Source organism: Lepidothrix coronata, unplaced genomic scaffold, assembly GCF_001604755.1.
Source record: "Lepidothrix coronata isolate B3197 unplaced genomic scaffold, Lepidothrix_coronata-1.0 Scaffold4, whole genome shotgun sequence".
Classification (NCBI taxonomy): Eukaryota; Metazoa; Chordata; class Aves; order Passeriformes; family Pipridae; genus Lepidothrix; species Lepidothrix coronata.
Window position 1 is genome coordinate 843,719 of NW_016690184.1, and position 27,371 is coordinate 871,089.

The following is a 27,371-nucleotide window of genomic DNA, read 5'->3' on the forward strand; positions in this document are numbered from 1 at the left end:
TGAGAGTAATCATAACAAAGGATACAAGAGCTATGTAATTGCAAGATTTCTTACATAACAACTACAACTAAATTGTTCATGAAGATTTTCTATTTATTTCAACTCAGATTATTTGCATTATTTTAACAGGACTAACAACAACAGTTTTCTGGATTTTATTAGATTCTTAAGATTTTAATTAACCCTACAATAGATTTTTGGGTTCACATGTATGGTGTACATGTGTGACTTTTTGCTCACAAGAAGATCTAGACTGTAATGTAGCTATCAAAGACATTGAAGGTCAACAGACATTAGACAGGCAAAGCACCAAAGCAATAGCTAGATGATAAACATCCATCTATCATACTGTATATCTGTCATTCGAATAATTTTCCTCACCTGTAGTGGTTGATCCCATCCACACAGAGACCTTCATTTTGGCACGGATGGGAGATGCACTCATCACTGTTAACTTCACAGTAAGTACCCTCAAATCCTGAAACATAGATCACATTAACTGTGAATGAATGAACTCTACTACATGATCTAAATATAAGGGTCACAGCTTCTCTTGGAGGTTTGGCTGTCTGAGTCTAGGAGCAACTCAGACAATGCAAGTGGCAGGCCTGAGAAACCTAAGCTGCACTTGAAGCCATTCAAGAAGGAGATGAGGGAAGTATCAGCAATGACTACCTCTTCTTTTTGGAGCATTCAAGCTGAGGCTCTTTGCCCTGGGTGTCTGACTGACCTGTGTTGTGGCCATGTGCATGCCTAGCCATGTAGCTGCTTATTTGAATGCTGACTTTGGTCTTCAGAGTAGCTTCCTGGCTTGACCTTGGATGTGTCCCATTCCCCGTAGCTTTGACTGGTGCTCTGGCATGCTGTGCTGATCCTAGATACAGCCATTGGGCCTGACCTGCTTGCCATATTCATATACTGTCAGAGAGCAAGGTCCCTGCTCTGGCAGCCAAGGATTCCTGGCTTACCTTTGCTCCTGGAGCAGTCACTGCTCGCTGACTCTAAAATCAGGGCAACAAGTGGAAGGAAATAATCCTAAAAGAATTTTCTCCAATTATTTTTGTCCTTAGTTTCAAATAATTTCCAGACAGTGTATGAAGTCTTAGGATACTTTAATGAACCAGAGAGAACAGATTTGGTATGAGCATCTGTTTAAATATACTGGGGAAATGTACCCCTTTTTAAAAGACTGAAAAGGCTTTCTTGGGGAGTGCAGAACAAAAGAAACTAAAAGCTTATATTAATTCAGTAATTAATATATTACAGAGCATAGTGGAAGTTAGAGAGACCACATTTATTCAAAGCAGTCAGTAGCTGAGAAAAAAAAAATTAAGTGGTTTTAATATTTAAATTAAGAAAAAATGTGATTAAGATCTTATCTGCACAGTACATTGCTTGCATAATACATTACATTTACCTGTGTAAATGTTCCAGAATATACACTAAAAAGAAATAAGTCATGTTTCAGTGATACATGAACACTATTTCTGCTCTTAGAATGCTATATCTTAAAACTTCCACCTAAATAAATGTTCTGCTAAATGCATGGTTGTGTTAAAATTCTATACATACAGTGACTAAACTATAGCTACTTAGTTGAATTTTGCACAAATTAAATATATATGTTTTCAATTGATGTAATAATGAAACCACTACAGTGAGTAAACTATTTGCACTGCAATGAGAATACACGACTCCTGATTGCATACTGACTAAAGAACATTTATGGTGTTCAACAAGCATTTTTGAACATCAGTTAGATGAAAAATTTAAACTAAGACAACTATAAAAAATAGTTACTAAAATTCAGTATATATTACTATATACTGAATTCAGTATACTGAAATTCAATATATATTACTATAAACATGATGAAGGTTTTATTGGATGTTTTGTTAAAGCAACAAGGAAAATTTGTTCCCTATACCTTTTTAGATACTCAAATAAGGATAATAATTGCTTTTATTGCTATATAATATATTTTTAGTTTTCAAAGTACTTAATGAAAGTGGGGAGATCATGAAAGACAATAGTTAGAATAGTATGGCTTATTTTTATCTAGAGAAAACCATTACTGGAAAAACAAATGTCTTAGTCAGAGTTGTAGGGAAAACTGTAGAAAGAAATCTCTGCTGGCACTCTGATATATGTTCTAAACGTGAGCCCACATCAAAGTAGTTGGTATTTTATTCTTAGCAAGATTATTTCTGTTTAACAGCTTTCTGGGCAAGACCTGACTGAAATGAGTTCTTAATATTTGCTGAAGGTCTCACAGCAGTGTGTGCTACAAAGGTGAAAAAATAAAGCCTGGAATATATCTCAGTTTAAACTAACCCTTCAATTACAGTCACTTATACTGCTATGATGTTATTCTTTTTTTCAGAAATGTCATGCTTCAGGAAATGAAGGGATACCCTCATTTATTTACTATTTGTATGATATTTCACAAAAAAAAACCCAAAACACAAACACCCAATGGTAAAAGAATTGCCATAATAAGGAAAAAATTATCTGTCCCAGTGTACTGCTTTGAAGTAGCTCCCTCAGCACAGGCAACCTTGTTGTATTTTGAATGTTTTAGTTTATTATTTGCAAATGACTCTGAATCAGAGTAAACAATACGAACATTTTTCTTATCTGTAGCATGTGAAATATGCATCTTAATGCTGCGATTTGAACCTTCATCTGTATCTGCCTATAGTTTAAGCAAAAAAGAAAAGAACTATAAACTAGCACTCCAGAGACCAAGTTCAGTACTAGACCTGGTCACTGACACACACACAAAATAATCAGTAGCTGTCCTTTTAAAACATGCCACTCCAGTTCCACTGGGTAAGAGCAGAAAAGATAGTAACGTTTCTCTAACTCTGGCTTAATTAAGAAATTGGAGGCCATAGTGAGAGACCAGGATCCACAAGGCCATTTGTAGTCAACTTCAGCATCTGTGATTTCTCATTTATTTGTAATGTTTGACATTTTTGAAATTAAGTTTCATTACAGAGTAGAAGGCTGTGCCAATGGGCAGGGGAAATGCAGTTTCACTGAAATTAGTACATTTAAAGAGAAAGCAAACCAGTGTAATACTATGAATAACTCAGAGATACTCCACAAAGTTTGCACACCCAGTAACCAAACAGAGCAGGTTATATTGCTGAAACTAGTACATATTCATTACATTTCTATTACATATTTATTACACTTCCTGAATACATGCTAATTATTTCTGTGGACTTATGTGGACATGGTTTTGGGTCTTCTGGTGAATCTTTTCTACTAAAGAGTGTCTCAAATATGTGGTCAAGTCATAAGGTACTTCTCCTATCATTCTTTGCTCTAACATGCAGTCCTTGTTCTCAAAACTAAGACATCTGCTAGTACTTATTAGTCTCTGATACAGATAAATGACGAAGCAATAGCTGGCAAAAGACACAATATCAAAATGCTACTGTACTGAAGTTAAAAGAATTTTCCCACATCTTTGCCCACTGCTGCATAGACTCCCTTTTAAAAGAAAATATCACTTATTTGGTAACAATCCTGGTAACAGGTTTGATGCTGTAAAGTGGTTTTTATTTGTTAAACATATTTTGCTGTATTTTTCCTGTCACATTAGAAAAACTGAAGGTGTAAACAGAATCTCATTGCCTTACTGGTATCTATATATTTTTTTTTTTAAATCAAAGGGATACACTACTTAGTTTGAAATACTTATTATTTTGTCGAAAATATATAGGCATTTTTGAGGAAGTGAAATGCACCTCAGAAATGTTAACACTTTTTATAGTAACAGAGAACATTTTCCAGACTGTCAGAAATTAACAGAGATGAAAAACAATTGAAAATCATTACAGTACTTTGTGTTAGAAAATCTACATTTATTTCTCTATATTTCTAATTGTTCAGGTGACATGAAAGTGACTTTAATGATATGAGGTCTAGAAATGTCTTAAATGCTGTTACTTTAAGATGGACATTCCTTCTGTTTCTCTGAAATATAGGAAATGAATCCTGCATGTCTTAACTCTCTCTGTGAGATTTTTGGGAGCTGCAAAGTGAAAGAATATACAGAGTATAGAAGCTAAATATCTGTTGTCATATTTGGTATGACCAGTCTTCACGAGCGAAGATTTGGGAAAGGTCTTTACCCTTCGAACCTGCGCAATGGATTTTTTTTTTTTTAGGTGAGACACAGTGTACGCTGAACTGAGCCCACCCTTTAATCCTAAGGTTCATCTGCCGGGGCCGAGCGAGCTTGGACAGTGGCAGCGAGGTCCTCAGGACATAGGTTTGTTTAGAGTGACCTTCTCTTAGATGGATTGCCTTACAGGGCTGACGAGCTCCATCTGCCCAGGGGACTTTTACCCTGACCGGGAATCGAACCCGGGCCACAGCGGTGAGAGTGCTGCATCCTAACCACTAGACCACCAGGGGACCCCCTGTCATATTTATGATCATTTTTATCTCTTTTTTCCATTGCAGAGAAATACTACAGAATTGACCTCTGCAGGTAACATAGAGGACTAACAGGATCCTAAAAGGATTCTTTCGCTATAAGATCTCTACTATTTTATTCATCAACACAGTATAAAGGATTATATTTATATTTGTCTCCTTACCATGAACCATTTATGAACCAATGTTTGCAAGCAGCAGAGATATCACAGCCGCCCCATAATCATTAGTTCAGGTACTTGGGTTATTCAGCATGACAAAGGCAGGTACATATATCAAAATCAAAAGTGTGTAAAATATTAGGCTCTGTAAAAAGGCTATTTCTATCTGTGAATTATGTATGTGTGTGCCTGAAAAAGAAACTGGCATAGAGGGGCTCAGGAATCTGACAATGGTAATCTGAATTTGTATAATTTCTGTTCTTCAGCATCCACTTATTATTTCTGCTTGGTATTATAAAGTTTGTGCATTATTATGATTTTCACTTAGCCTTGTTTCAGACATGGACTTAAAGATATTTTGCCTCAGTTCAAACTTCTAGCTCTAACATCCTATAGACCAAATAAAAATAGTCACTAGCATGCTAGAACAAAGGATATAAAAAAACAAGGTCTCATGGGACAGAGTTATTGACAGTAGTCTGATAAGAGGTTAAAAAGTCCTGGAAAGAACTTTTTAAGAACAAGGACTTCAGAAATTACCCTGAAGCATCAATAGAGTATTGCTTTTAGAAGGACTACTTGGAAGATAAAGAAAAAATAAGGTGGCTAATGCCAGTACAAGCCGTAGCTATTGTTTCTCCTTAGACATAATACAGTGCTCTTCCTAGATATCTTTAACAAATTTTCCTGGAACAAGACACATAATTTCCCTACACCCTAAAACTGGTGGTTGTAACCTTGAGACTCCTGCAATTCCTCTTGCATAAACCAGGTTTTTTCAAGTTCTCAACTTTTAGCCTTATATCTTTAAAGCTGCAATGAGCACAAATAAGATGACAAAGCTTTTGAGTACTTATGTGCTGTAATGACGTAAGTTGCTGCTCTCTGTTCTTTTTACATCTCTTTAAAACTGTGCTTCCCAGAACTGTGTAGATTAAAAAAAAAATCCCTACAGCAATAATAATCCAGCAACAGGTAACTGCTAAAAAATTCAGCCTGTCTACCATTTGACAGAATTGTCCTAAGCTGCCTAAATAGTCAGCAGAGTGACATAAATATTTCCATAGCATTAGCCATTTGACTCTGTATGTCTGCTTTTGAGTGAAATGCATAACCTCAGAAAATGACAGCACCTTAATGTAATACTGTGGACATCTATATCTGGTCAAATTAATCCAGGTATTTCTAGTGTATTTGTTTCAAAAATACATACAGTATTTAAATGATCTAATTTCTCATCTGATTATCATAACTCATTAAAATGTTACTGAGTTAACACAGAAGCTGATCAAATAATCCATATTTTTGAAAACAGTACATAAAGCTTTGATATGAACACTCTCTCTATAAGTATGCAATGTATAATGTATAGTGTTTCCTGATAATTTTCCATCACAACCTAACAGGTAAGAAGAAAATTGCTTCCACTGTAATAAGGAGGCTGCATAAACATAATGAGTTTATCCTATCCATGTTACCTGGACTAATGAAGCAAGATCTACGTCTAATTTTAGTGAGAGATTCATTTCTACCTTTTAAGAAACAGAAATTTCAAGAACTGTCTTAATTAACAACCTTGCCTTTCACTTCCTGTTTTTGTGTCAGCAACAACTATCTGCTGTTGCTACTAATCTTGCCTTGCTTTAGCTCCTAGATATATCTACTCAATTCTCATAGAAGAATAAATCACTCTTATAAAACTCTCTTATTAGAAAACACTAGATATTTTCTGGCCCATAGTTTATGGTTGCAAATTATTTCTTTATCTTGTTATTCTCTACAATATTTATGTGCTCGTAATTCCCCACGTTTCACACTTTGTGAAAATTGTTACCTTTTATGTCCCACTTCATCATTAATTAAGGTTTTTTTTCAACAGTCCTAGCCAGAGAGCTGATCTTGCACTGTGTAGTTGTATGTCCTCTTATAGTTTTTCCTCATTCTGAATATATCTTTTTCAGTAATTTTTTTGGTGTGGAACAAAATTGTTCTCAGAATGCTGAACTATTTTTACCGAACTGCCCTGTCTTTCCTTTGTATTGTCTTTATAAAACTAACACTTTTGTTCTTGACATTATCTAGAAAAGCATGGGCTAATGCCCATACTCTATTTCCAATCTAGTTCACTTATATATATATTTGGATTTTTTGCATGTAGACTTTTTTGGGAATTTATGAATAGGCTCAACTACAAATATTTCATTATTTAAATTCTATAGTTTTGCTCACATTTCCTACCTTGTTCTTCTGTTACATTAAATTTCCATTTCTATTATTAAGATTAATTCCAAGAATGGAATTCCTTAAGAACAGAAAAGCATGTTGATAAATTAAGCAATAAAATTCCACTATTTGCCCTAAGTTTTCCATTTCTTCTCTGTATTGTTTGCATTTAGTATGTACAGTGCTGGTTACATGCATAACAGCTCAAAACCCTATGTCCTTCCAATTGCCTTGATCAAACCCTTGCTTATCTATTTCTGGCAAAGTACATAAGAAGAGATGTTTTCTGTACACATTTTCAGAAACTTGCTCTATTGCAGTGATTCTTAAACTTTTGCAATAACTGCCTCCCCTACAACATTCTTGCAACCATCAATATAACACCATACAATTGTAGAGATCGTAATGTTTTAAACTGTTAAATTTGCTTGTGTGGACAATTTAACTTAAAGTTATGGTCTAACACTGTTCCAGAATCTATGATATGAGATCTCAGTTTGTTACACAAATGTTATCATCTATCTCCTTGCAGGAAGAAACCCTCTATATCTAGGGCAGACAGCTCAAGTGGAAGTTTTACACTAATGCTATTTATCGAATTCTAGAAGTCTTTAGAGCAAAAAGAGACAACTGTAGTTCCCTAACATACATACAAGAACAAAGATGCAGAGTTTTACTTTATACTACAACTAATGATGGCTTTGTTATCTTCCTACCAATTTTCTGTGGTAATTCTGTCCTAGCCTAATATCCTTCATACTCTTTTTTTTTGGCTGATTCCAACTGGTTGAGGTTCAATAAGGCCAAGTGCCAGGTCCTGCACTTTGGCCACAACAACCCCATGCAGCACTACAGGCTGGGGACAAAGTGGCTAGAGAGTAGCCAGGCAGAAAGGGACCTGGGAGTTTGGACTGAGAGGAAGCTGAATGTCAGCCAGCAGTGTGCCCGGGTGGCCAAGAAGGCCAATGGCATCCTGGCCTGGATCAGGAACAGTGTGGCCAACAGGACCAGGCAAGTGATTCTTCCCCTGTACTCAGTGCTGGTGAGGCCACACCTGGAGTACTGTGTCCAGTTCTGGGCCCCTCAGTCCAGGAAGGATATTGAGGTGCTGGAGCAGGTCAAGACAAGAGCAACAAGGCTGGTGAAGGGATGTGAACACAAGTCCTGTGAGGAGAGGTTGAGGGAGCTGGGGTTGTTTAGCCTGGAGAAGAGTAGCTCAGGGGAGACCCCATCACTCTCTACAACACCCTGAAAGGAAGTTGTAGCCAGGTGGGCATCAGTCTCTTCTCCCAGGCAGCTCTTAGTAAGATAAGAGGGCATGGTCTTAAGCTGTGTCAGGGGAGGTTTAGGTTAGATATTAGGAAGAAATTCTTTACAGGGAAGTGATGGATTCTCCGTCCCTGGAGGTTTTTAAGATGAGACTGGATGTGGTACTTAGTGCCGTGGTCTGGTAACCAAAGTGCTGTTGGATCAAAGATTGGATTTGATGATCTCAGAGGTCCTTTCCAACCCAGCTAATTCTATGATTCTGCCCAATTTACATTCTATCGGCTTTTGTCTTCTCTGACCTAGCCCAGCTCCCTTTAATCAGGAGATAGTCTCTTTTCCTTCTAAATAGGTGCCACTGTCAATAGCATGACTTATGGTCCTCTTGTGCCCATCTCAGATATGGTGTTCTATAGATGATCGTTAGAATTTGGTAAGTGCAGCTACATTTTGTGAATCCTGCTAAGCCAGATTCATACTTTCTAATGACTGAACTGTTAACTACTGGCAAACAGTTTAATCCACATACCATTTGCCACTAAATTGGGTGTCTTGGAGTAATCTAGCTATGTCAATGTGATTGCCCTTTGTATCAGATCTATAATCCTAACAAGTTTATCGGGAGAAAAAGGGAGGCACATGGCAGACAAATATAGATTAATTTAGAAAAGAAGACAACTGAAGAATTAGATTTCATCAAACTCCTTTCAATTAAAATTCTTTATTTTACTATCTCTCTTTTTATGCTGAGTCCTGAATAAATGGTTGCATTTTTCCTAGCATGAATGATTAACTCACTTCATGAATTATGCCTTTAATCCCTTTTCAATGATGAATTTTCCCCTTTCCAAGATTTGTTAGCAATGCATGTTACTGATTCACATAACTTCCCTGCTACTTCCCTGAATATTTCCTAGCTACAAGCTTCAAGATTCTTGAAGATTCCATCAAAGCTCTCCAAGAATTCTGACAGCAAGCTTTTTTGATTCTTCCGCAACTGCACAAAAATGTTTGGAAAACATGACTTTTCTGAGGAATGTTAAAAAAAACTTGAACTACATGTCTCTCTACAGATCATTTCTGAAAAAGGTTTCAAAAATCAATACATTGTGTCAAAAGCTGTTTTTAAAAAGCAGCTTTTCTTAAAGCTGCTTCAATAAGCAACTTGCATACCTCCCCAGTGACTTCTTTTTTTAACTCAGCAGCTTGTGGTAGCCTGTACCTTAATGGTAAAAAACCCCAAGATATTACATACTCCTGATTCTTATGTATTATGTCCATATCTTTGTAGCTCAATAAATGACATGTAACACTCCAATTAATGTATGTGGTATCCTCAGTACCTAAGACACCCCTACCTCTATAGGCATGACAATGATGACTTCAAAATCCTTCCTAAATGCTAAATTTCCAAATTTTCACTAGTTAATGTGCTCCACAATTCCTACGCAGAATCACAGTGATGTTCTGCACAGTTAAACTGTTACTCCGTTCCATCTTAGAAGTTCTTGCATATCGATGGAGAGATTGTGTCTTTTAAGCAATGGCCCAGGAAAGCTGTCAGCAACTGTTGTGATTTTGCTTGTTATGCATAGAGAGAGCAATCCGCTGTATCCATTAGGCAAAGAAAGATTACTTTCCTGATGTGCCAGGCCTTCCTGACAGCTCAGGAGGAAAAGAAACCATTTCCAACTTGCTCCAATTTTTGTACTTTTAACAATTTGCATATATTTTGTCTACTTTTGCCTGTCTGTTTTGTCAATTTATTTTGTCAGCTCTACTGGCCAGGTGTATGTCTATCTCTATGCCATTGTAACAATTGACTCAGAAATAGTAATTCTGAGTCCTGAACCTAAACCACCATAGATTTAATAAGTATTGTAATATAAGAAATTAATAGTAGGCAAATTGACAGCTATCTTACCAGTCTTTTAACACAACAGATAGACCTGATGTAATTCTTGGTGGGTTTACGTGCTTTGAAAAGTATATTTTGCTACTTAAACTGAAGATAGCGATAAATTCAATACATATTTGCAACTTTTCTGCAGCACAACAGACAATGGAAGAGATTAACCATACCAGTCCTTACCTGTTTTGCAAATGCACATTGGATTTCCATCCACTTGTGCCAAACAGGTTGAATTGTTTATACATGGATTGTAAGGCAGCTCACAAGGACTGAAGCGCTGGTGGCAGAAATTGCCAGTATAAAATGGAGGACAAATGCATACAAACTGCCCCGGCTTCACAGACTCATAGCAGGTGGCTCCATTCAAGCATGGTTCAGATTCACATTCATTTATATCTTCACTACAGTCTGGTCCTGTCCACCCTGTTGTACATATGCATCTGGATGGAGGGAAAAAAAAAAGTGTTGACATGGTGGCTGAATGAAAATCAACAACTTAGCCCAATTGGTTCCAACTATTTCTATTTAAAAAAGAAACAAAACTAGAAACAAAATCAATTATATTTTTCATCTTTTCATAGCTTTTCTTTTCCTGGCAATTGTATCAGATTGCACTATGAATAAAAGTTATATTCAGCTTCTTCTCCCACCATTTATTCGAACAAAAGCAAAAAGACTTATTCTAGGTCACAGTATGACTCGGAGAATCATCTGGTTTAGCGGATACTGACAAAATCATCTCTGGGTCTTCTTTAAGCTGGAGCAACAGAACAAATTATCAAACATGAAATGGAAATTTCCTTAAGATTGAGGATTAGAAGGACATCTTTTTATATGTGTGAAACTAGTAGGTACTTCAGTGTTTGGGATGAAATGCACCACGCAGCATATTCAGTACACTCTAAGAAAGAGGGTAGGAGGTCAAAAGCATTATGAAGTATCCTATTTTCATTGTGTTCTTTCTCTTTTTGGTATTCTCTTGTGAAGATCTGTTAGTGATAAAACAGAAGAGAAAAACGACCGAAATCTAAATTACATCTGCTTGTAAAGAAGCTATCTTCATGACTTAGATATCTATTTTTATTCACAACATGAATATGATAATTTTCTATAAATTAAAATATAATAATTTGCTAATAATTTCAAAGTTTGCAGAGCAAAATTTTTAGTTTGCTGCAATAGAAGAAGGTTCGTTATACTTCAAAAGTCATGTATTCCTGTTACTTTCACTGAAGATAAAAAGGAAATCAACATATATTTGCAACTCATTTTCAGGACAAGAGACAATATGAAAGATGAACTATACCAGCTTTTATCTACTTTGATCAATATTGATTTCAGGCATTAAAACATTCAAATATATCTTCATAGTTCTAATTTGATAAAAGGAATTGTTCTTAAATAATAAACAGGTCATTTAATGGAGAATCAGTAATGTAATTCTGTTCTGTAAGGCACAGGTATTGCTTGCCAAACAAAAGGCAAATTTCACCCTTTAAAACACTTCATTTACAGTGTTTTCTTTGGAATTTTTAATGTTCTATGTTATTGATTTTTGGGGTATAATTTCCAAGTCTCATGAAATGAAAAGGATATAATGAAGCAACTTTATCATTTGAAAGGCCTGAGTATTTTATCAATAAGGATTCAAAAATCAGGTTACTGTATGTTTCTCATGGGAAGAGAGCTGTCAAAAGGCATTCAGGCAATCTTAAAATAACTCTGACAAAAATCACATTTTAGGACTCATTTATCAGTTATAACATCCAAAGTATACTTTTGGAAATATGATTACAAGTAAATATGCTTTGTTATTCTATGCTTGTACACAAAAATCATACCTGCTTTTGTTATACATGACAGAATCAATCTAGTATCTACAGGCAACGCCCACTAATACTGCACCCACAACTCAACACTTTGTTTAATTTTCTCCTGATTAGTCAACACATAAAAGTATGAGCCTCTTACAAATTAAGTATCTCCAAATGTCTGAAACTGGACATAGTAGAACACTCTGTCCCAACAGATCAGAACATAGATGTTGTTTGTTTTATGGAAGCTCATTTTTTTCTTGACTTCATTTATAAAGTTCTGAATAAATAACTATCAATGAACTACTACAAAGTGTCTATACTCCATTTTTAACTTGGAGAGCCTTTCACTTCATATTAGGAGAACATGGTTCAATTCTTAACTGGTCTGACTTCAGGGACATAACTGAGGTACAGAGGAGAGCACATTAAACATGTTTCATTCCCTTCTTCCTAATGAGTTTCATAACTGCCTTTGAGTTATCAAAACTATTCTGTATGGCCACAGGGAACATTAGGTCACTGAAACACAGCAGTTTTTTACTCTACACAACTAGCCAGTCCTACCCTGGCTTCATGCCACCTGCCAACTGAGATGTAACAGTCAATATTAATGCAAAGAAGACAATCACAGAGCTTTTGTACTTGTTTCTATACTATCAAAAAAGTTGCTGGTGACATCATTAGAAGTGAAAAAATATATAGTAGTGTCTATCCTGAGGCCCAGTTTTAAGAATAGAGACAAAATCTTGTCTTAATGAGAACTACTATTTAAATAAGGTAAGGAAGTGTTATGATTATTAAAGGCAGATTATTAATTAAGCTACTATAGCTGGTATTCTTGGACACCATGTGATCAAAAGGCAAAACCCCAAATAGTCTTTTTCAAAATGACTATTTTTTTTCCACTGTGTTAGAAAAATCAAGATGATTTCTAGGATTCTCAGGGGAAAAAGAAAAAAAAAAAGCTAATATATGCTTTTAAGAGACCATATAAAGATAAGATAGTCAATGCTGAACTTCTTTGTGTTGTTTTACCAACATAAACATTTTTTTTCAATAACCAAATCCAAATATTCCCATTGATATTTCAAAACCAAATAATGCATGGCTCTTTTCTGTAAACTATTCATTTTAACAATATAAGTCACATATAGCGCTTTAACTGTGAAATGCATAGAACTTCTTTAATACATACAGATCAGCTTCCATAAGAACTGTTGACTTTCCATACAGCTCCCCACAAATTTAAGAGCTTTCTGTACAGTTACAAACCAAAGGAGAGGGTAATGAAAATAGACAGTATAAATTATATTCACGGTTTTGTATTTTACTACCTGTTTAAACATTAGAGTCAAAGTTGAAAATTGCAAGCTATAATCATGAACGGCATCCAAAAAACTAATATTAAAGTTCTTCTATCTCTATATGATGCGTTAAATATTAAATTCTTTGGTTCTTACCTGCTTTAAAACTCCCTTTTTACTTCTCACATTCCAGTGAAATATACAGGTATCAGTTGCTGTATATCCTACCTTAAAAGTTTTAAGGAATTAAATAAGAGGAAAGAATCTTAAGATTTCCTCAATGGTTGATTTTGGATAAAAGTTTCTGAGGTTCATCTAGACCCCCCTGCTCAAAAAAGGTTCAACTAGATTTTTCTCATGTCTCAGTCCAGTTTCATTCTGAGTATCTCCAAAGATGGAAACTCCACAACCACTCTGGGCACACCTGTTCTACCACCTGACCACCCTCACATTAAAAGGGAGCAGTATCTTATCTTAAAATATTTCATATAGTTTAGCTTTTATCCATTACATCTTGTCCTGTCACTGGATACCCCGAAGAAGAGTCTGCCTCCACCTTTTTTCACTCCCTTCTATCAATTATTTACACACATTGGGAAGAGCTTCCCTGAGCCAAAACCATTTTTTCAACATGCTAATCAGAAAAGCAGTCTACTTTGAATCTTGAGAGTTCTAAAGTGGTTGTCTATCAATTAGAAAATTATATTGGTGGGCTTATTCCAACCTAGTTTAGCTAGAAGCTCCGGAAAAATGCCAAGGCGTGACAAAAGCAGCAATGCAGATGAATACACCAGAGCAGAATAAATTTTAGAAGGAGGCATTCTTTTTGCTTTCAGACATCTTACACCAGAAAAATAGAAGAAACCAGTCTTTTCAGTTCTCTGTATTTCATAAAAAAATTTTCGGATAACATACAGATGTTTTTGCAGAAAAAATTGCAATATTTGAGATGCAGTAGAACTGCTTTTTCCTTAGTGGTTCAGTCAAAGAAAGAGGAATCCTAAACTGAATTCTCAGGTACAGCATGTACATCATTCACCCACCTCCTTATTTCACAGGCTCTTGATGAGAAACAGTAAGACATTCAATGACGTTTAGGTCAGCCTGTTGGACATACAACACAGGGAACAACGGTCCATTCTATAGTAAGGATTTATGTTGTCTTGTTCATTCAATCAAATCAACTAACAGCCTGAGAAACCACAGTGCTCAGTGACAAGTTTATTCCTTGTAAGCTACAGGCTATTGGACCATTTGAAGTAGTGAAATGAAAGCTTGCTTTCAATATATACAGAGATTGGAATTTAGAGCACAAACACACACCACAAAGCTCCAAGGACATATACTTCCAGTTCCCACAAAGGCTTCAAATGCTCATTTTTCTCTCTCTTCTTTCCTCCTACAAATATATTTTTTGCTTTTATACGTGGAACTCTTAATGTGTTTTTTGTTTCACAAACATGTTCTGCCAGACTCTACCTGCAAAAGCAATTATGAGTTTACATCTGATGCTATTAGATCTCTGATGTCATATGTCAGTCCTGGATGGTCTCCTTATATTTTCACCTATGTCTCTCCTCCTCTCCCCTGAATTTCTCTAAGCCTCCCTTTACTATCACTTCAAATATTCCTTTCCTACTTTATTCTTAGAGGTCTCTTATTTGCAGCCAATCAAATATGACACAGATTAACTAATTAGAGAGGTCATTATTGGTGGCAGCCTGGGCTGCAATGCTTATGCAATCATGCTTATGCAATCAAGTGCTTATGCCCTGATGGAATTAACAATCTTGAGGGATATGGGCCACCTGATGAGTAGTCAGGACCTTGAATTTTAGGAGAGAAAACTTTCATCTGATTGGCAGATTAGATTAGACTTTAGACCCAGTGGCAGATGAGATCCCCTAGGAAACTGCCTTCGGGAATAAGGGATCTAAACAAAGCTGGCAGCTCTTTAAGGACGTTTGTTTTAGAGTGCAGGAGCTCTTGATTTCCCCATGTAAGAAATCAGGCAAAGAAGGCAGGAGACCAGCATGGTAAGTACCCCCTAGGTAAACCGAAAGGTAAGAAGCAAATGCACAGCCAAAGAACAAGGGACATTTATCCTGGGAATAATATAGGATGCTGTCTGGATATGTAGGGGAGGGATTAGGAAAGCTAAGGCATATTTGGGGCTGAATTTGGCAAGAGATGGAAATAATAATAAGAAGGATTTTACATGTATGCTGGCTAAAAAAGTAAGAGTAAAGAAAATATACCTCTGAAATAAATAAGACAGGAGAACTGGTGACAACCTACGCAGAGAAGACTGAGGTATTCAACAATTTTTTTGCCTCAGTTTTCAATGTTTATGTCTCTTCACATATCTCTGAATCTCATGTCAGGGTCTGGGGGAATGAAGTCTTTCCAATCCTACGAGAAGGTCAGGTTTGAAATCACCTGAGGAACATAAACATACCTAAGTCCATGGGACTCAGTGGGATGCCTGAGGGAATTGGCTAATGTAGCTTTTTAGCCAATCTCTATGACAGCTGAAAGATGATAGCAGACAGGCAAAGTCCCCATTGATTGGAAAAAGGAAAGAGTCATGCACATTTTAAAAAAGAGTAGAAAAAAGAACTCTGGGAGCTACTGACCAGTCAGCCTCACCTCTCTGCGAGGAAGACCATAGAACAGATCCTCTTGCAAGGTATTTCAAAACATATGGAAGACAGAGAGGCGATTAGAGACAGACAACATGGCTTTACCACAGGCAAATCATGCCTGACTAACCCAGTGGCCCTCTACAGTGGAGTGACTGTATCAGTGAACAAGCAAAGAGCTACAAATATCTGCCTTGAATTCTGTAAGGCCTTTGACACAGTTCCACACAATACTCTTGCTTCTAAATTAGAAAGACAAAGGCTTGATGACTAGACTCTTAGATAAATAAGGAACTGGCTGGATGGCTGTGTCCAAAGATTTAGTTTCAAGGGCTCAATGCCCAAATACAGATCTGTAACAAGCAGTGTCCCTCAGGGGTCTATATGGAGACCAATACTATTCAGTATCTTCTTTAGTGACATAGACAGTGGGATCAAGTGAGCACTCAACAAATGTGCAGATGATTCCAAGCTGAGTGGTTCAATTGATTTACTGAAGGGAAAGGGTGCCATGCAGAGGGACCTTGACATGCTAGAGAAGTGGGCCCATGAGAACCTCATGAAATTCAACAAGGTCATCTACAAGGTCTTACTCCTGGGTCAGCACAATCACCAGCATCAATATAAACTGGATGATGAATGGATTGAGGGAAGCCCTATGGAAAAGAACTTGGACATACTGGTGTATGGAAAATTGAGCCAGAAACGTGGCTCAAATGTGGCCCAAATTCTGGGCTTGGAGCCCAGAATGCCAACTGTATCCTGGGCTACATAAAAAGTAGCAAGATCGAGGGAGGTGATTCTGCCCCTCTACAGTGCTCTTTTGAGACTCTTCCTAGAGTACTCCACTCAACTCTGGGGTCCCCAGCGTAAGATAGACATGGACCTGTCAGAGCAAGTTCAGAGGATGGTCACAAAAATGCTTGTAGGCTGAGAGAGTGGGGTCGTTCAGCCTAGAGAAGAGAAGGCTCTGAAGAGACTTAAATGGGCTTTTCAATAATTGAAGGGAGCTTACACAAAAGATGGAGAGACCTTTTAGCAGGGTCTGTAGTGACAGGACAACAGAACAGTTTTAAACTGAGTGTGTAGATTCAGGACATAAGAAAAACATTTTTTTATAATGAGGGTGGTAAGACTCTGGAACAGGTTGGCCTGAGAAGTTGTGGATGCCCCATTCCTGGAAGTGTTCCAAAGTCAGGTTGAACAGGGCTTTGAGCAACTTGATAAAGTGAAAGATCTCCCTGCCCCATGGCAGGTGGGTTGGATTAGGTGATTTTTTTAATGGTCCCTTCCAAAGAAAACCATTCTATGATTCTGTGATTCTATGACTTTTGCCATTGCTTGTATAAGGCCCCCAGCTGTGTCCTGACCCGACAGCTCACCCTGAGTTGTGTGTCACTGGTTTAACCCCTGTGCTGAGGCCCAGTAACAGATGCATCCCCTGCTCCAGCTTCAGCTCTTAGAATAATCCCTCTTGGAAGAGGTGACACCTCTGTTCCGTGCCTGCTGTCAAACAATAGCCCTTTCTGTTGGGAGGTCTGGTGGCCACAGCCAGGCTACAGAATAAGAGAAGTGGGCAGTGATAGGGAAGTGCCTAAGACTGCGGATGAAACTAGTTGCTAAATCTGTTCTGCATCACAAAAGTAATGTTAGTTTTTATTCCGCTCTTTTTTTATGCTCTTTAATTGGCACACATATAATAATCTTTATGAACAATAGAAATGGGGTAGAATTTTTAAATGATTGAGGCAAAGTCATAAAGGATAATGGCAAAGACTAAAATTCCTATTTCTTTTATTGCTGTAGTTAAGAAGGCAGGAACAATTAACTCCTGAAATAAAAATGCTGTGTTATAAACTTGCTTACTCATTGCCCTTTTCTAGGTATGCCAGAAAACTTTTGGTTAACATGAATAACAGGAAAATCTTTTCCACACCAGTGCTTTCTAATTCAAGCTCCTGAAATGAATCATACAGTTCAGCGCAGGTGTACAACCAATCCCCAAGGTCTGCCTGACTGTAGTATGGAGTTCTGGGCACTGTGAAAGTACTGTAGTATCCCATTGAAGGGGACCATAATGTTTTTTTTTAAGAATGGCATGTCTTGTTGCCTGAGAAACTCCTAAGTTACTAAGTTATAACTCTTAAGTTAAAATTAAAATCTTAATTAACTCAAATATATATATATTTCACTGTAGTGTAGATAAAGTCCATCAATGATGGCATGTCAGGAGGGCAGGTATAAGCCTTTCAGCTTTGCTTTTGAGGAATACTGACATCTTTCATTATTACAGTTCATTGTGGTGAGGTTCTAAATGACTGGAAGCTGGTGAACATTGTTGATTTTCAAGAAGGGCAAGATGAAGGACGTCAGAAACTACAGGCCTGTCATTCTCACTACCTGGTAAAGTTATGGAGAAGATTATTCTGGAAGTATTGAAAAACACCTCAAAACCAACGTGGTCATTGGTCACAGCCAGCACAGCTTCAGGAGAGGAAAGTTCTGCTTATCAAACCTGATTTCCTTTGATGGCAAGGTAACCTCTACTTGATCAAGGGAAGCCAGTTGTAATCTTTTTGGATTTCAGTAAAGCTCTCAATACTGTCTCTCACCGGATCGTTCTGGACAAAATGTTCAGCACAGGGTTGGATAAACACATCATGTTGTAGGTGAACAATTGGCTCATGGGCCGAGCACAAAGAGTAATACTAGATGAGGTAGCATCAGACTGGCAACCTGTCACTAGTGGGGTTCCACAGGGCTCCATCTTAGGCCCTGTGCTCTTCAACATCTTCATAAATGACTTGGAAGCAGGACTGGAAGGGATACTAAGCAAGTTTGCAGATGATACTAAACTGGGAGGAGCTGTTGACTCCCTTGAAAGCAGAGAGGCCCTGCAGAGAGATCTCAGCAAATTATAGGACTGGGCAATCACCAATCATATGAAGTTCTAAAGCAAAAGTGGTGGATTCTGCACCTGGGATGGAACAGCCCTGGATGTTTTTACAGTCTGGGGAATGAGATGCTGGAAAGCAGTGCCACAGAAAGGGACCTGGGGGTTCTGGTTGACGGTAAGTTGAATCTGAGTCAGCAGTGCCCTGACAGCCAGCAGGGCCAACCACGTGCTGGGGGGCATCAGGCAAAGCATTGCCAGCCGGTCAAGGGAGGGGATTGTCCTGCTCTGCTCTGCAGTGACGTGGCCTCACCTTGAATATGGTGTGCAGTTTTGGGCACCACAATAAAAGATATTCAGTTGTTAGATAGTGTCCAAAGGAGGGCAACGAAGATAGTGAAGGGCCTTGAGGGGAAGCCGTATGAGGAGCAGCTGAGGTCACTTGGTTTGTTCAGCCTGGAGAAGAGGAGTCTGATGGGAGACCTCATTGCAGTGTACAACTTCCTTGTGAGGGGAAGAGAAGGGCAGGCACTGATTTTTTCTCTCTAGTGACCTGAGGGAATGGTCTGAAGTTGTGTCAATGGAGGTTTAAGTTCTTCATCCAGAGTGTGGTTGGGCACTGGAACAGGCTCCCCAGGGAAGTGGTCAAAGCACCAAGCCTGACAGAGTTCAAGAAGTGTTTGGAGAATACTCTCTTCCTCATAGTGTGATTCTTGGGGATGGTCCTGTGCAGGGCTAAAGATTGGACTTGAATGATCCTTGTGGGTCCCTTCCAACTCAACATATTCTGTGATTCTGTGGCTTGACAGACTTATAGTTCCTTTCCAACCTAAATGATTTTTGGACTACGATATCATCCTTCATTATTACAATTACTACAAGAGTCATCACCAATTTTTTGTAAATTGAGTTGCGATCTGAACACAGAGACTGAACTATCCTCTCATATGCTCAGTTTGGAGTAAGAAAGAGCTATTAAACTGCCGCAGTTTTGGTTAGTCAACAAGGAAGTTCAGTTCCTTGGGCTGTCGATCTGTCAATAGGAAGTTTCATTAGCAGTGAAATAAATAACAGCTTGGTTTGATTTTGATATCAGGGTTTAGAGATGTAACAGAACTGGTAGTGCTTGCAACAAAATATACCATAGAAAATTACTGTATAGCCAAGCCAAGCAATTTAAAGAAACCAGCCAAGCAGAGTAAATAAACAATAAAGAAAGGAACTTGTATTTACAGAAGGAGCCAAGCAAGAAACAGGGAGTTGTTGTATAACCAGTTGCATTGTCCTAGAAGAGTTCACAAAGTGGTCACCTAGAACTTTGAGGGCCTGAATACAAATGACCACCAGAGATCCTTGGTAAAGCCCCTCAGAGACCTTATACGGATATGTATATATGCTAATTAGTGCTGGGAAATACCATGAATATGTAACAGGATTGTGAGAAACAAAAATGAATAATCATGTAATGTGGACATATAAGTTTTAAGTAAGATACCTTGGTATGAACTTTGGCAAACTGATTCCCAGCGCATCCAACACACTGTAGTAAAAGAATGTCTGCCTCCATAAACTCACAAATTGAGTCTTAGAAGTTTCTTTAAGAGCCGAATTTTAGGCAACAATTTCAGTTATGAAGTTCAGGGCATAAAAAGATTAAACGAAGGAAGAAATAGCTAAGAAGTTGATCCATTATCCAGTGGTTTTGATTCCTCAATACGCTCATTTCTGCCATGATCAAATGATAAATAAGTTTCCAAACTGTGTACGGCAAGAAAGTGGACACACAAGAAGAAATATCTCCTCTTCCCCTCTCATCTCTTTCCAAAGGATTAATCAGTAAGTGAGCAAAGAGTAATTTGTGCATCATAGAGTAAATCAATAGGTGAACATCAATTTATAAATTAGATTATGAAAGAAAGTCCACCTGCTTTTATTGGCTGTTAGAATAATGATGGGGAGCTGAAATTTGGAAAACCAAAATTATTACCTTTGTCATACATACACCTACCATTTTTTAATTTAACTGAGATGTAGATACTGGCTTATGGGATGCACATACACCACTTCCAGTCTTCAAGTTAATCCAAAACGGTGGCTAAGAAAACATAGATAAAGTACTTGGGGAATGGTACCAGGTAATGACAGGCATGCACAGATGAACTCTTTATTGTGTGCCTAATAAGTTTAAGTGTCTGAGAAGTTTGCATCATGGAACGCAAAATACATGTAGGATTATGATCATTAATAATGTATTTCTGAATGAGAAATCAGAAGGATTAGCCTTTTTACATAGAAAACATGAAATACAATACAAATAAATAAAACCTGCAAATATAATATGCTGAACCTTCTTGGCTTGTTCTTAAAGCTGAAAATGTAAGTGAATATTGACCCCAAACTAGAGAAAAATTATTTGGGAGATGCAATGCTGGAAATAGAGAGAAAAAGATTATGTTTCTACTACTATAATAGTGTCTAGGTGTGCTTGTTGCATGTGTGATGCAAACAGAACTTCAGGGGGCTTTTGTAGTTTTCATTCCCTTCCAGTTTAATTGCTTCAGCCTTTTATTAATTGTTCTTTTTCCTCATTTTTAGGGTATATTTTCTTTATTCTGTATACTTTCCTCCCATAATCCTCTGCTCATATTCTTCCCTTTGGTAACAGTAGCTAAAATTTATTCCTAATATTCTGTGTATTCAGGAACATGACACATCAATAAAAAAAAAAAATTTAGAGCATCAGATAGAGAAAGTTACATTTGTTTGTTTTCCATATATTTCTTCCTTAATCCTCTCTTTGAAGCAATGAGTTCACACAATCACAAGGTAACATTCAGCTCAATGAGACAACAAGCTGTATTTCAGCTTTTACTTTAAGCTCTACTTCAGCTGCAATGCACACATTTCTGTTTTAGGAAACAGAATTTTACATCCTACGAAGGGTATTTCAACTCTCAACTTCCAATTTTTTTAATGCAGCTGTTTTTCTTTATCCATTTTCCTGAATCAGAATACAAGATACATCTTATGTCGGGCTGCAGGCAACTTTCACACTACTGAGCCACAGAGATGAGGTACACTTTTCAGATCAAGCTATTTTCTTATTTATTTCAAGAAGGATAACACAGCACATTATCTGATCTACAAAGCCAGATGAAATTACACTGTTTTCTGTTTCAGCTGGTAAACATTCAAATAATTAAAAATCACCAGTAAAACTGTCTTATTAGAAAAAAATTGCGCTTTAAAAACCTAAATACTGAGTATTTGGAATACTTTTAATTAAGGAAGACAACAAAGTAAGTATAACTGAACGTTATTGCCGTCCTACGGCAGGATCACTCAGGCCATATAACTTGGAACCAGAAAATACAATACGGTTTGGCATCAACAGTCTTTTTATGATCACATAGAAAACAAATGTTCAAGTTTCTTGCCATCAGTCTTGTGTACTGAAATTCCTATTTTAGATGCAGCAGAAATTCATTTAAAAATACAAAAAAAGTTACTCCCATGTTTTGGGAGTATTTTTTTTGATTTTGCTTTCCTGTTTTGTTTATTATCTAGGGTACTAGGAAAAACTACTTACCATGTTCAAGATTTTTAAAAATATTTAAAAATACTGTCTCCCAAACTGCCAAAGTTACATGGAAAGACTATCAGTCATGTGAAAATTTTGGAATGCAGCTTAGCAAGTTAACACACAACAGAGTCAAGAGTAAGAAAGAAATGTCTGCTGTTGTGTTTAGTGTGTAAAACAATCATCTGAGCAGCACCAATAATTTCTTGAATTACTGCAGACCCCCACATAGAATGTTATGAATTTTGGCATGTGAAGCTGTTTTTTTGAGTAGCACCCTCTATTAACTAAACCCCCTTTAAACTTTCTTCAGGTCCTGACAAAATGCAAAGGGAAAAGGACACACATTTCTTTTTATCTTGCCATCTCTTGTCCCTAACATCAAGAGTTGCATTTCTTGCCTATATGTCCTTCATCCCTCACTGGAACAACAATCAGTATAACAGTACAAGGTAACTCAAGATTTTACCCAGCAATCTGACAGTAAATACACAATTTGTATTCTTTCTAACAGGCAACATTTCTCCAAGATTTGTGAAAGAGAAAACCCTTAAGTTGTGAAAGCAGACCATCAGTAAATGAATTTGACAGTGAACAGTAAGTAAATAATCTATCTCCAACATCTTGGGTGGTAGTGATTGACTTTAGTAAAGAAAAAAGTGTTATTTCATTCTTTCAAGAATCAGAGAGAATCAGTTGTCATGTGGCCTCCAAGAGTTACATAACGTCAATCTGTTAGTCTCAGATGGTAAATAAGTCAGCTATCTGGATGACTCACTATCTTTCAAGGATTCTGAATAAAAGGCTTCCATTTCCCTGGTTGCCTGTTTGCTTGTGTTCTTCCCTCTTAATTTAATGCTGATCTTTGATGACAACTGTGGCAGTACTGGGTTTATTGCTGCACCTACAGAAACTGTTATCTTCAAGACTATTTCCCCTTGGAAATCTCTTCCTCTGTGCTAGATTGCAGTGTAAAGGACCTAGTTTGTATGGAAATTAGCTCAATGCATTTTCTCAGTTTGTATTACTCTGATATTTTCTGAGAGTTACAGTTACTAAAACTCTTACAGTGTTTTAGTACATCGATTTTGAGACAAGTCCTCTTTGACCTGAGAAATCTGAAAGGAAGAAGAATGCTACACTGAAATGCTAGAAGCTATCACCCGAGTGCAGGCAATAACCCCTCCAGGAGAGACATTTGTTAAATTTGGAAAGTTTAGCAATGCAACAGTAATTCTGTCAATTGACCTCAAAGCCTTTCGCCTTGTGTACAGAGATGGCACTGATTACAGAAAAGAAAAAATGAACTCTTTGGTAGAGTGCTAACAGTGGAAGCTACTTTTGCTCTGGGAGAGTAAAGGAGTTCTTTCCTGGTCTGTTCCTTCCACCACAGGCAACAAAATAAGACCAAGTAAAGGTAATTAAAATTGCTGCTCTTTATTAACAATAATTAGCACAACAACATGAAGTGGTAGATAACATGCTGCAAGTCTGAAATTTTATGAAGCATGAACAATACAAATCTAACCCTGAAGATGGATTACCAAATTTAGAAAATTTGACATGAAAAAGAATTGAATGTAATGCACACCAATTCAGAAGTCTGTACAAATGACCTCTGCATAATGGTTTGAACGGATGAGACAAAGAAATATTTCTCTCCCTCATGTGTCAGGCTGTTTCTGAACTCCACAAACACTTTTGTCATTTAAGCAAGATGTCTTCATTAGCTTTTTTTTTTCCCCCAATGTTCAATGGCTAATTTTTGAGTTACTTTCAGAATTGTCAGTTGATCTCTACCTGGAGTCTACTCAAACCCCAAGTGTATCACAGAAGAAGAACTATCAGATCCAGGAATGGAAGCAGTGGTGTAAAAAAGCATGTATTTGATATTTGAATAAATGAATTACTATCCTTTTTTTTTTTTTTATTCCAAACATAGAACACATTGAATACTTTATACCTAGAACCAATTAGGTAACCATATACTATCAATGTTTGTATGTTTTAAGAGCTCTGCTGAAGATTTTTCAACATTCAGAAGCGGTCAATTGCACATCAAAGCTTATCTGGTTGATCACTTAGCATGAGAACAACTCTCCCAGTGCCAATCTCAACATTATAAACTTAGATTTTCAAAGGAGTCTATATGAAATAAAGCATTCGAAAAGATAGAGAGTGTCATAATTAATACGGGCAGTCTAGAAAATACTTTAGAAATAGATTAAGAAGCAGGGATGTCTCTGTTCTCACATTTGTTATTAAAATAACAGAAAGAAAAGAAAAAAATTCGCACAAACTGACCTTTGTCGATACGTCAAATTATAATCTCCTACCATTCACCTAATGATGTTAGTGGCTTGTAACTTCAAATAAACAACTGACACAGTAACATTTCATCCCCCATGACTAAATTTACCCAGAGACTACCAAACACAGGCCTGAGGTTTGCCTGAAAAGCATTATTTAAGTAAACCCTTGAAAAATTTTATCTAAGAGTGCTACAACTTCCAAGTATATAAATAAGAAAAGGACAAAATAAGCATTTTTAAATCAGACAGTATTTCTCAATATTAAAAACAAACAAAAATAATATCTGCACTGCTCAAATACTGCAGTCACACAGAGGTAGCTATTTGCCTACTAGAGATTCTGTTACAAAACAAAATCTGTCTTGTCATGTCCTGGCAACCAGCATTTCAAAAAATAGCTTTGTCCTTATAAAGATTATTGTTCTGATATAAGCTATAAAAATAAGAAACAAAACTTATTTTCAGTTGGTCTTCAAGAGTCAGTTATGTCTTTATCTACCTTTGATATTTACTGTAATATAAGCAATCCAACTTTCTTCTATGGGTGTCTGACTGAGTTATTTCAATAAGGCTAACCTATGAAAATTTTATGACTGTCCTTTCCAGACAGGGAATGAACAAGCCCAAGAGACATACATAACAATACTTATGGATGCTCATAGAGATGTGTGACTTTTGTATTTGTGTCCCCTTTTCTCTACTTGTGACCTTCAAAGATAAAGACTCTCTTTTATAACTCTGATAGATTTTTTTCATACATTCAAACTGGCATTTTGTGGAAGAAAATATGATGATCCTGCATTTGTCTGCTTGCTATTGCTGACAAGTGAGCACTGTTTTATAGAGGGACCTCTAATAGTGTACTATCTGTAATTGCAGTCTAAATAAACTTTCCTTTAATACTTCTATTGATCTAAAAGAGCACAATAGTTTAAATCCCAAACAAACCCCAAAAGACTATTAACTAAAACTTAGTTACTCAGAGAAACTAGTGATGGGGAAGCCAAGGCTGATTTTCTAATTGTGTTGTGTATAGTTTACTTATACTAGAACCATTTAACATAGTTTGTACATGCATACGTATATATTTCTTAATGTAATGTCATATAAAATCAATTATTTCAAAGATGCAACTGTTTTAGCTGAATAACTCATACTTTTCCAAACATATTTTCTAAATATACAATAATGTTTTTCTCCAAAACCAATCTTGTACTTGCTAGCCCGTTCCGGGTTTTAAAAGGAAATTGTGACTGTTATGCTCTGAAAATCTTTTTCTACTTCAAAAAAAAAAAAAAGCCTCATAATTGAAGATGAAACCTTGCTTTTGTTTTTGCTGTGAAACCTTTTCAAGACAAGATAAACACAGATAACAGGTAACTTTGACATTAAAACCGATGGAATAAATTTATGAAAATGTTGACTCTTGACCATTTTAGAATTGCTATAAGAACATAGGTTATGGAACAATACCTCTGAAACCAATGAAATATCTTCCAAGAAGTGAAACTAACTTCCAAGAAGTTTTACTAATGACCTTTCAAAATAGAGGAAAAAATACAGTTTTTATAATAATGAGAATGGGATCTACGTCCTGCCTTTTTATGAGGAACTGTTTATTACTGATTCTCCTTGGTTCAAAAGGATATAATGTCAGCAGCAATGGCCATAATCCTTTCTAATTTTTTTTCCTTTGTGCATGTATTAGACACTGCTGATGCATGAAATATCTAATCTGTAGCTAACAATGACAGACGGTTTTCCCATTCATTTTTAATGAGTCATTTTTAAAGTGTCAGCACCATTCTTTGTTAGTTTGTTTAAAATTCCTATTTTATGAAGGTTTCACAAATTAAAAAAGTGAACATTCTTTTAGAGAACAGTTAAATTAAGGGCAAAAGAAAAAGCAGGAAGGAGTCTATCATGAATTATCTGCAACAGAAACATCATATTAGGATTAGAAATAGCGAAGTATTGAAATCTGTCTTGAAAAACCTTTTCAAGGTTTTTATTTTTTTCAAGGAAAAAAATTTTTTTGCATTGCCTATCTTATTTCTATTCACTTTAGTTTTAATTCTCACCATGCCACACACACCCCATACCCAATCACACCCTGCCCAAAAATACTTCGTGGTGGCAGCATTTTTATTATTGCCCAGAACCGTAGCTACAAAAGACAAGCCATTGAATTTCAGTTTTAATATCATTACTACATAACATGATGAGGGGATGAATTATGTCAAAGATGAATTGTGTCCAGTAATTTAGGGAGTTTTGTCTATGAGGAGGTTATGACAGATAGTGTCTAAGAGGAGGTTATGACAGATAGTGTCTAAAATCTTGCTAAGGTTAAGCGAAGCAGCATCCATCGTTTTCCCATTATTTGTCAAGCCAGTCATCTCATTGAATGCTATCATTAGGAATGCTTTCCCCTTTGTGAAACCATGCTCCCAGTCACCTTCTTTTCCATCATGTGTGTGGAAACAGTTTCAAGGGTTATTTGCATCATCACCTTCCAGGGGCCAGGTGAGGCTGATCAGTCCACAGTCTCACATATCCCCCTTCTGGCTTTTCTTGAAAGTAGCAGTGACATTTTCCATTTCTAACCTTCTTTTTTTCTGCCTTTTCCCATTCCATTCTCTGGCATATTTGTGTTTTCTGTCTTTCTCCAATCCTTAGGAACTTCTCCTCGCCACCAAGATCTTTTAGAAACTACACAATGACATGAGCCAGATCTCTCAGGATTCATGATACCTCCCATCAGGATCCTGCAGCAGAGAGCCTCCCAGTGTTTGCCATCACTCATCCT

General features: G+C 36.8%; 1 protein-coding gene across 1 annotated transcript in view; it reads right to left on the minus strand.

Moving 5' to 3' along the window:
* The window catches only part of EYS (eyes shut homolog (Drosophila)), a 784,118-nt gene that overhangs the window by 468,996 nt on the left and 287,751 nt on the right, over positions 1-27,371 (minus strand). The window contains exons 19-20 of the mRNA XM_017823913.1: positions 10,195-10,454; positions 382-478 (exon numbers count right to left, since the gene is read on the minus strand). Of these exons, the coding sequence (XP_017679402.1) occupies positions 382-478; positions 10,195-10,454 (357 nt within the window). The remainder of the gene's footprint in view (positions 1-381; positions 479-10,194; positions 10,455-27,371) is intronic.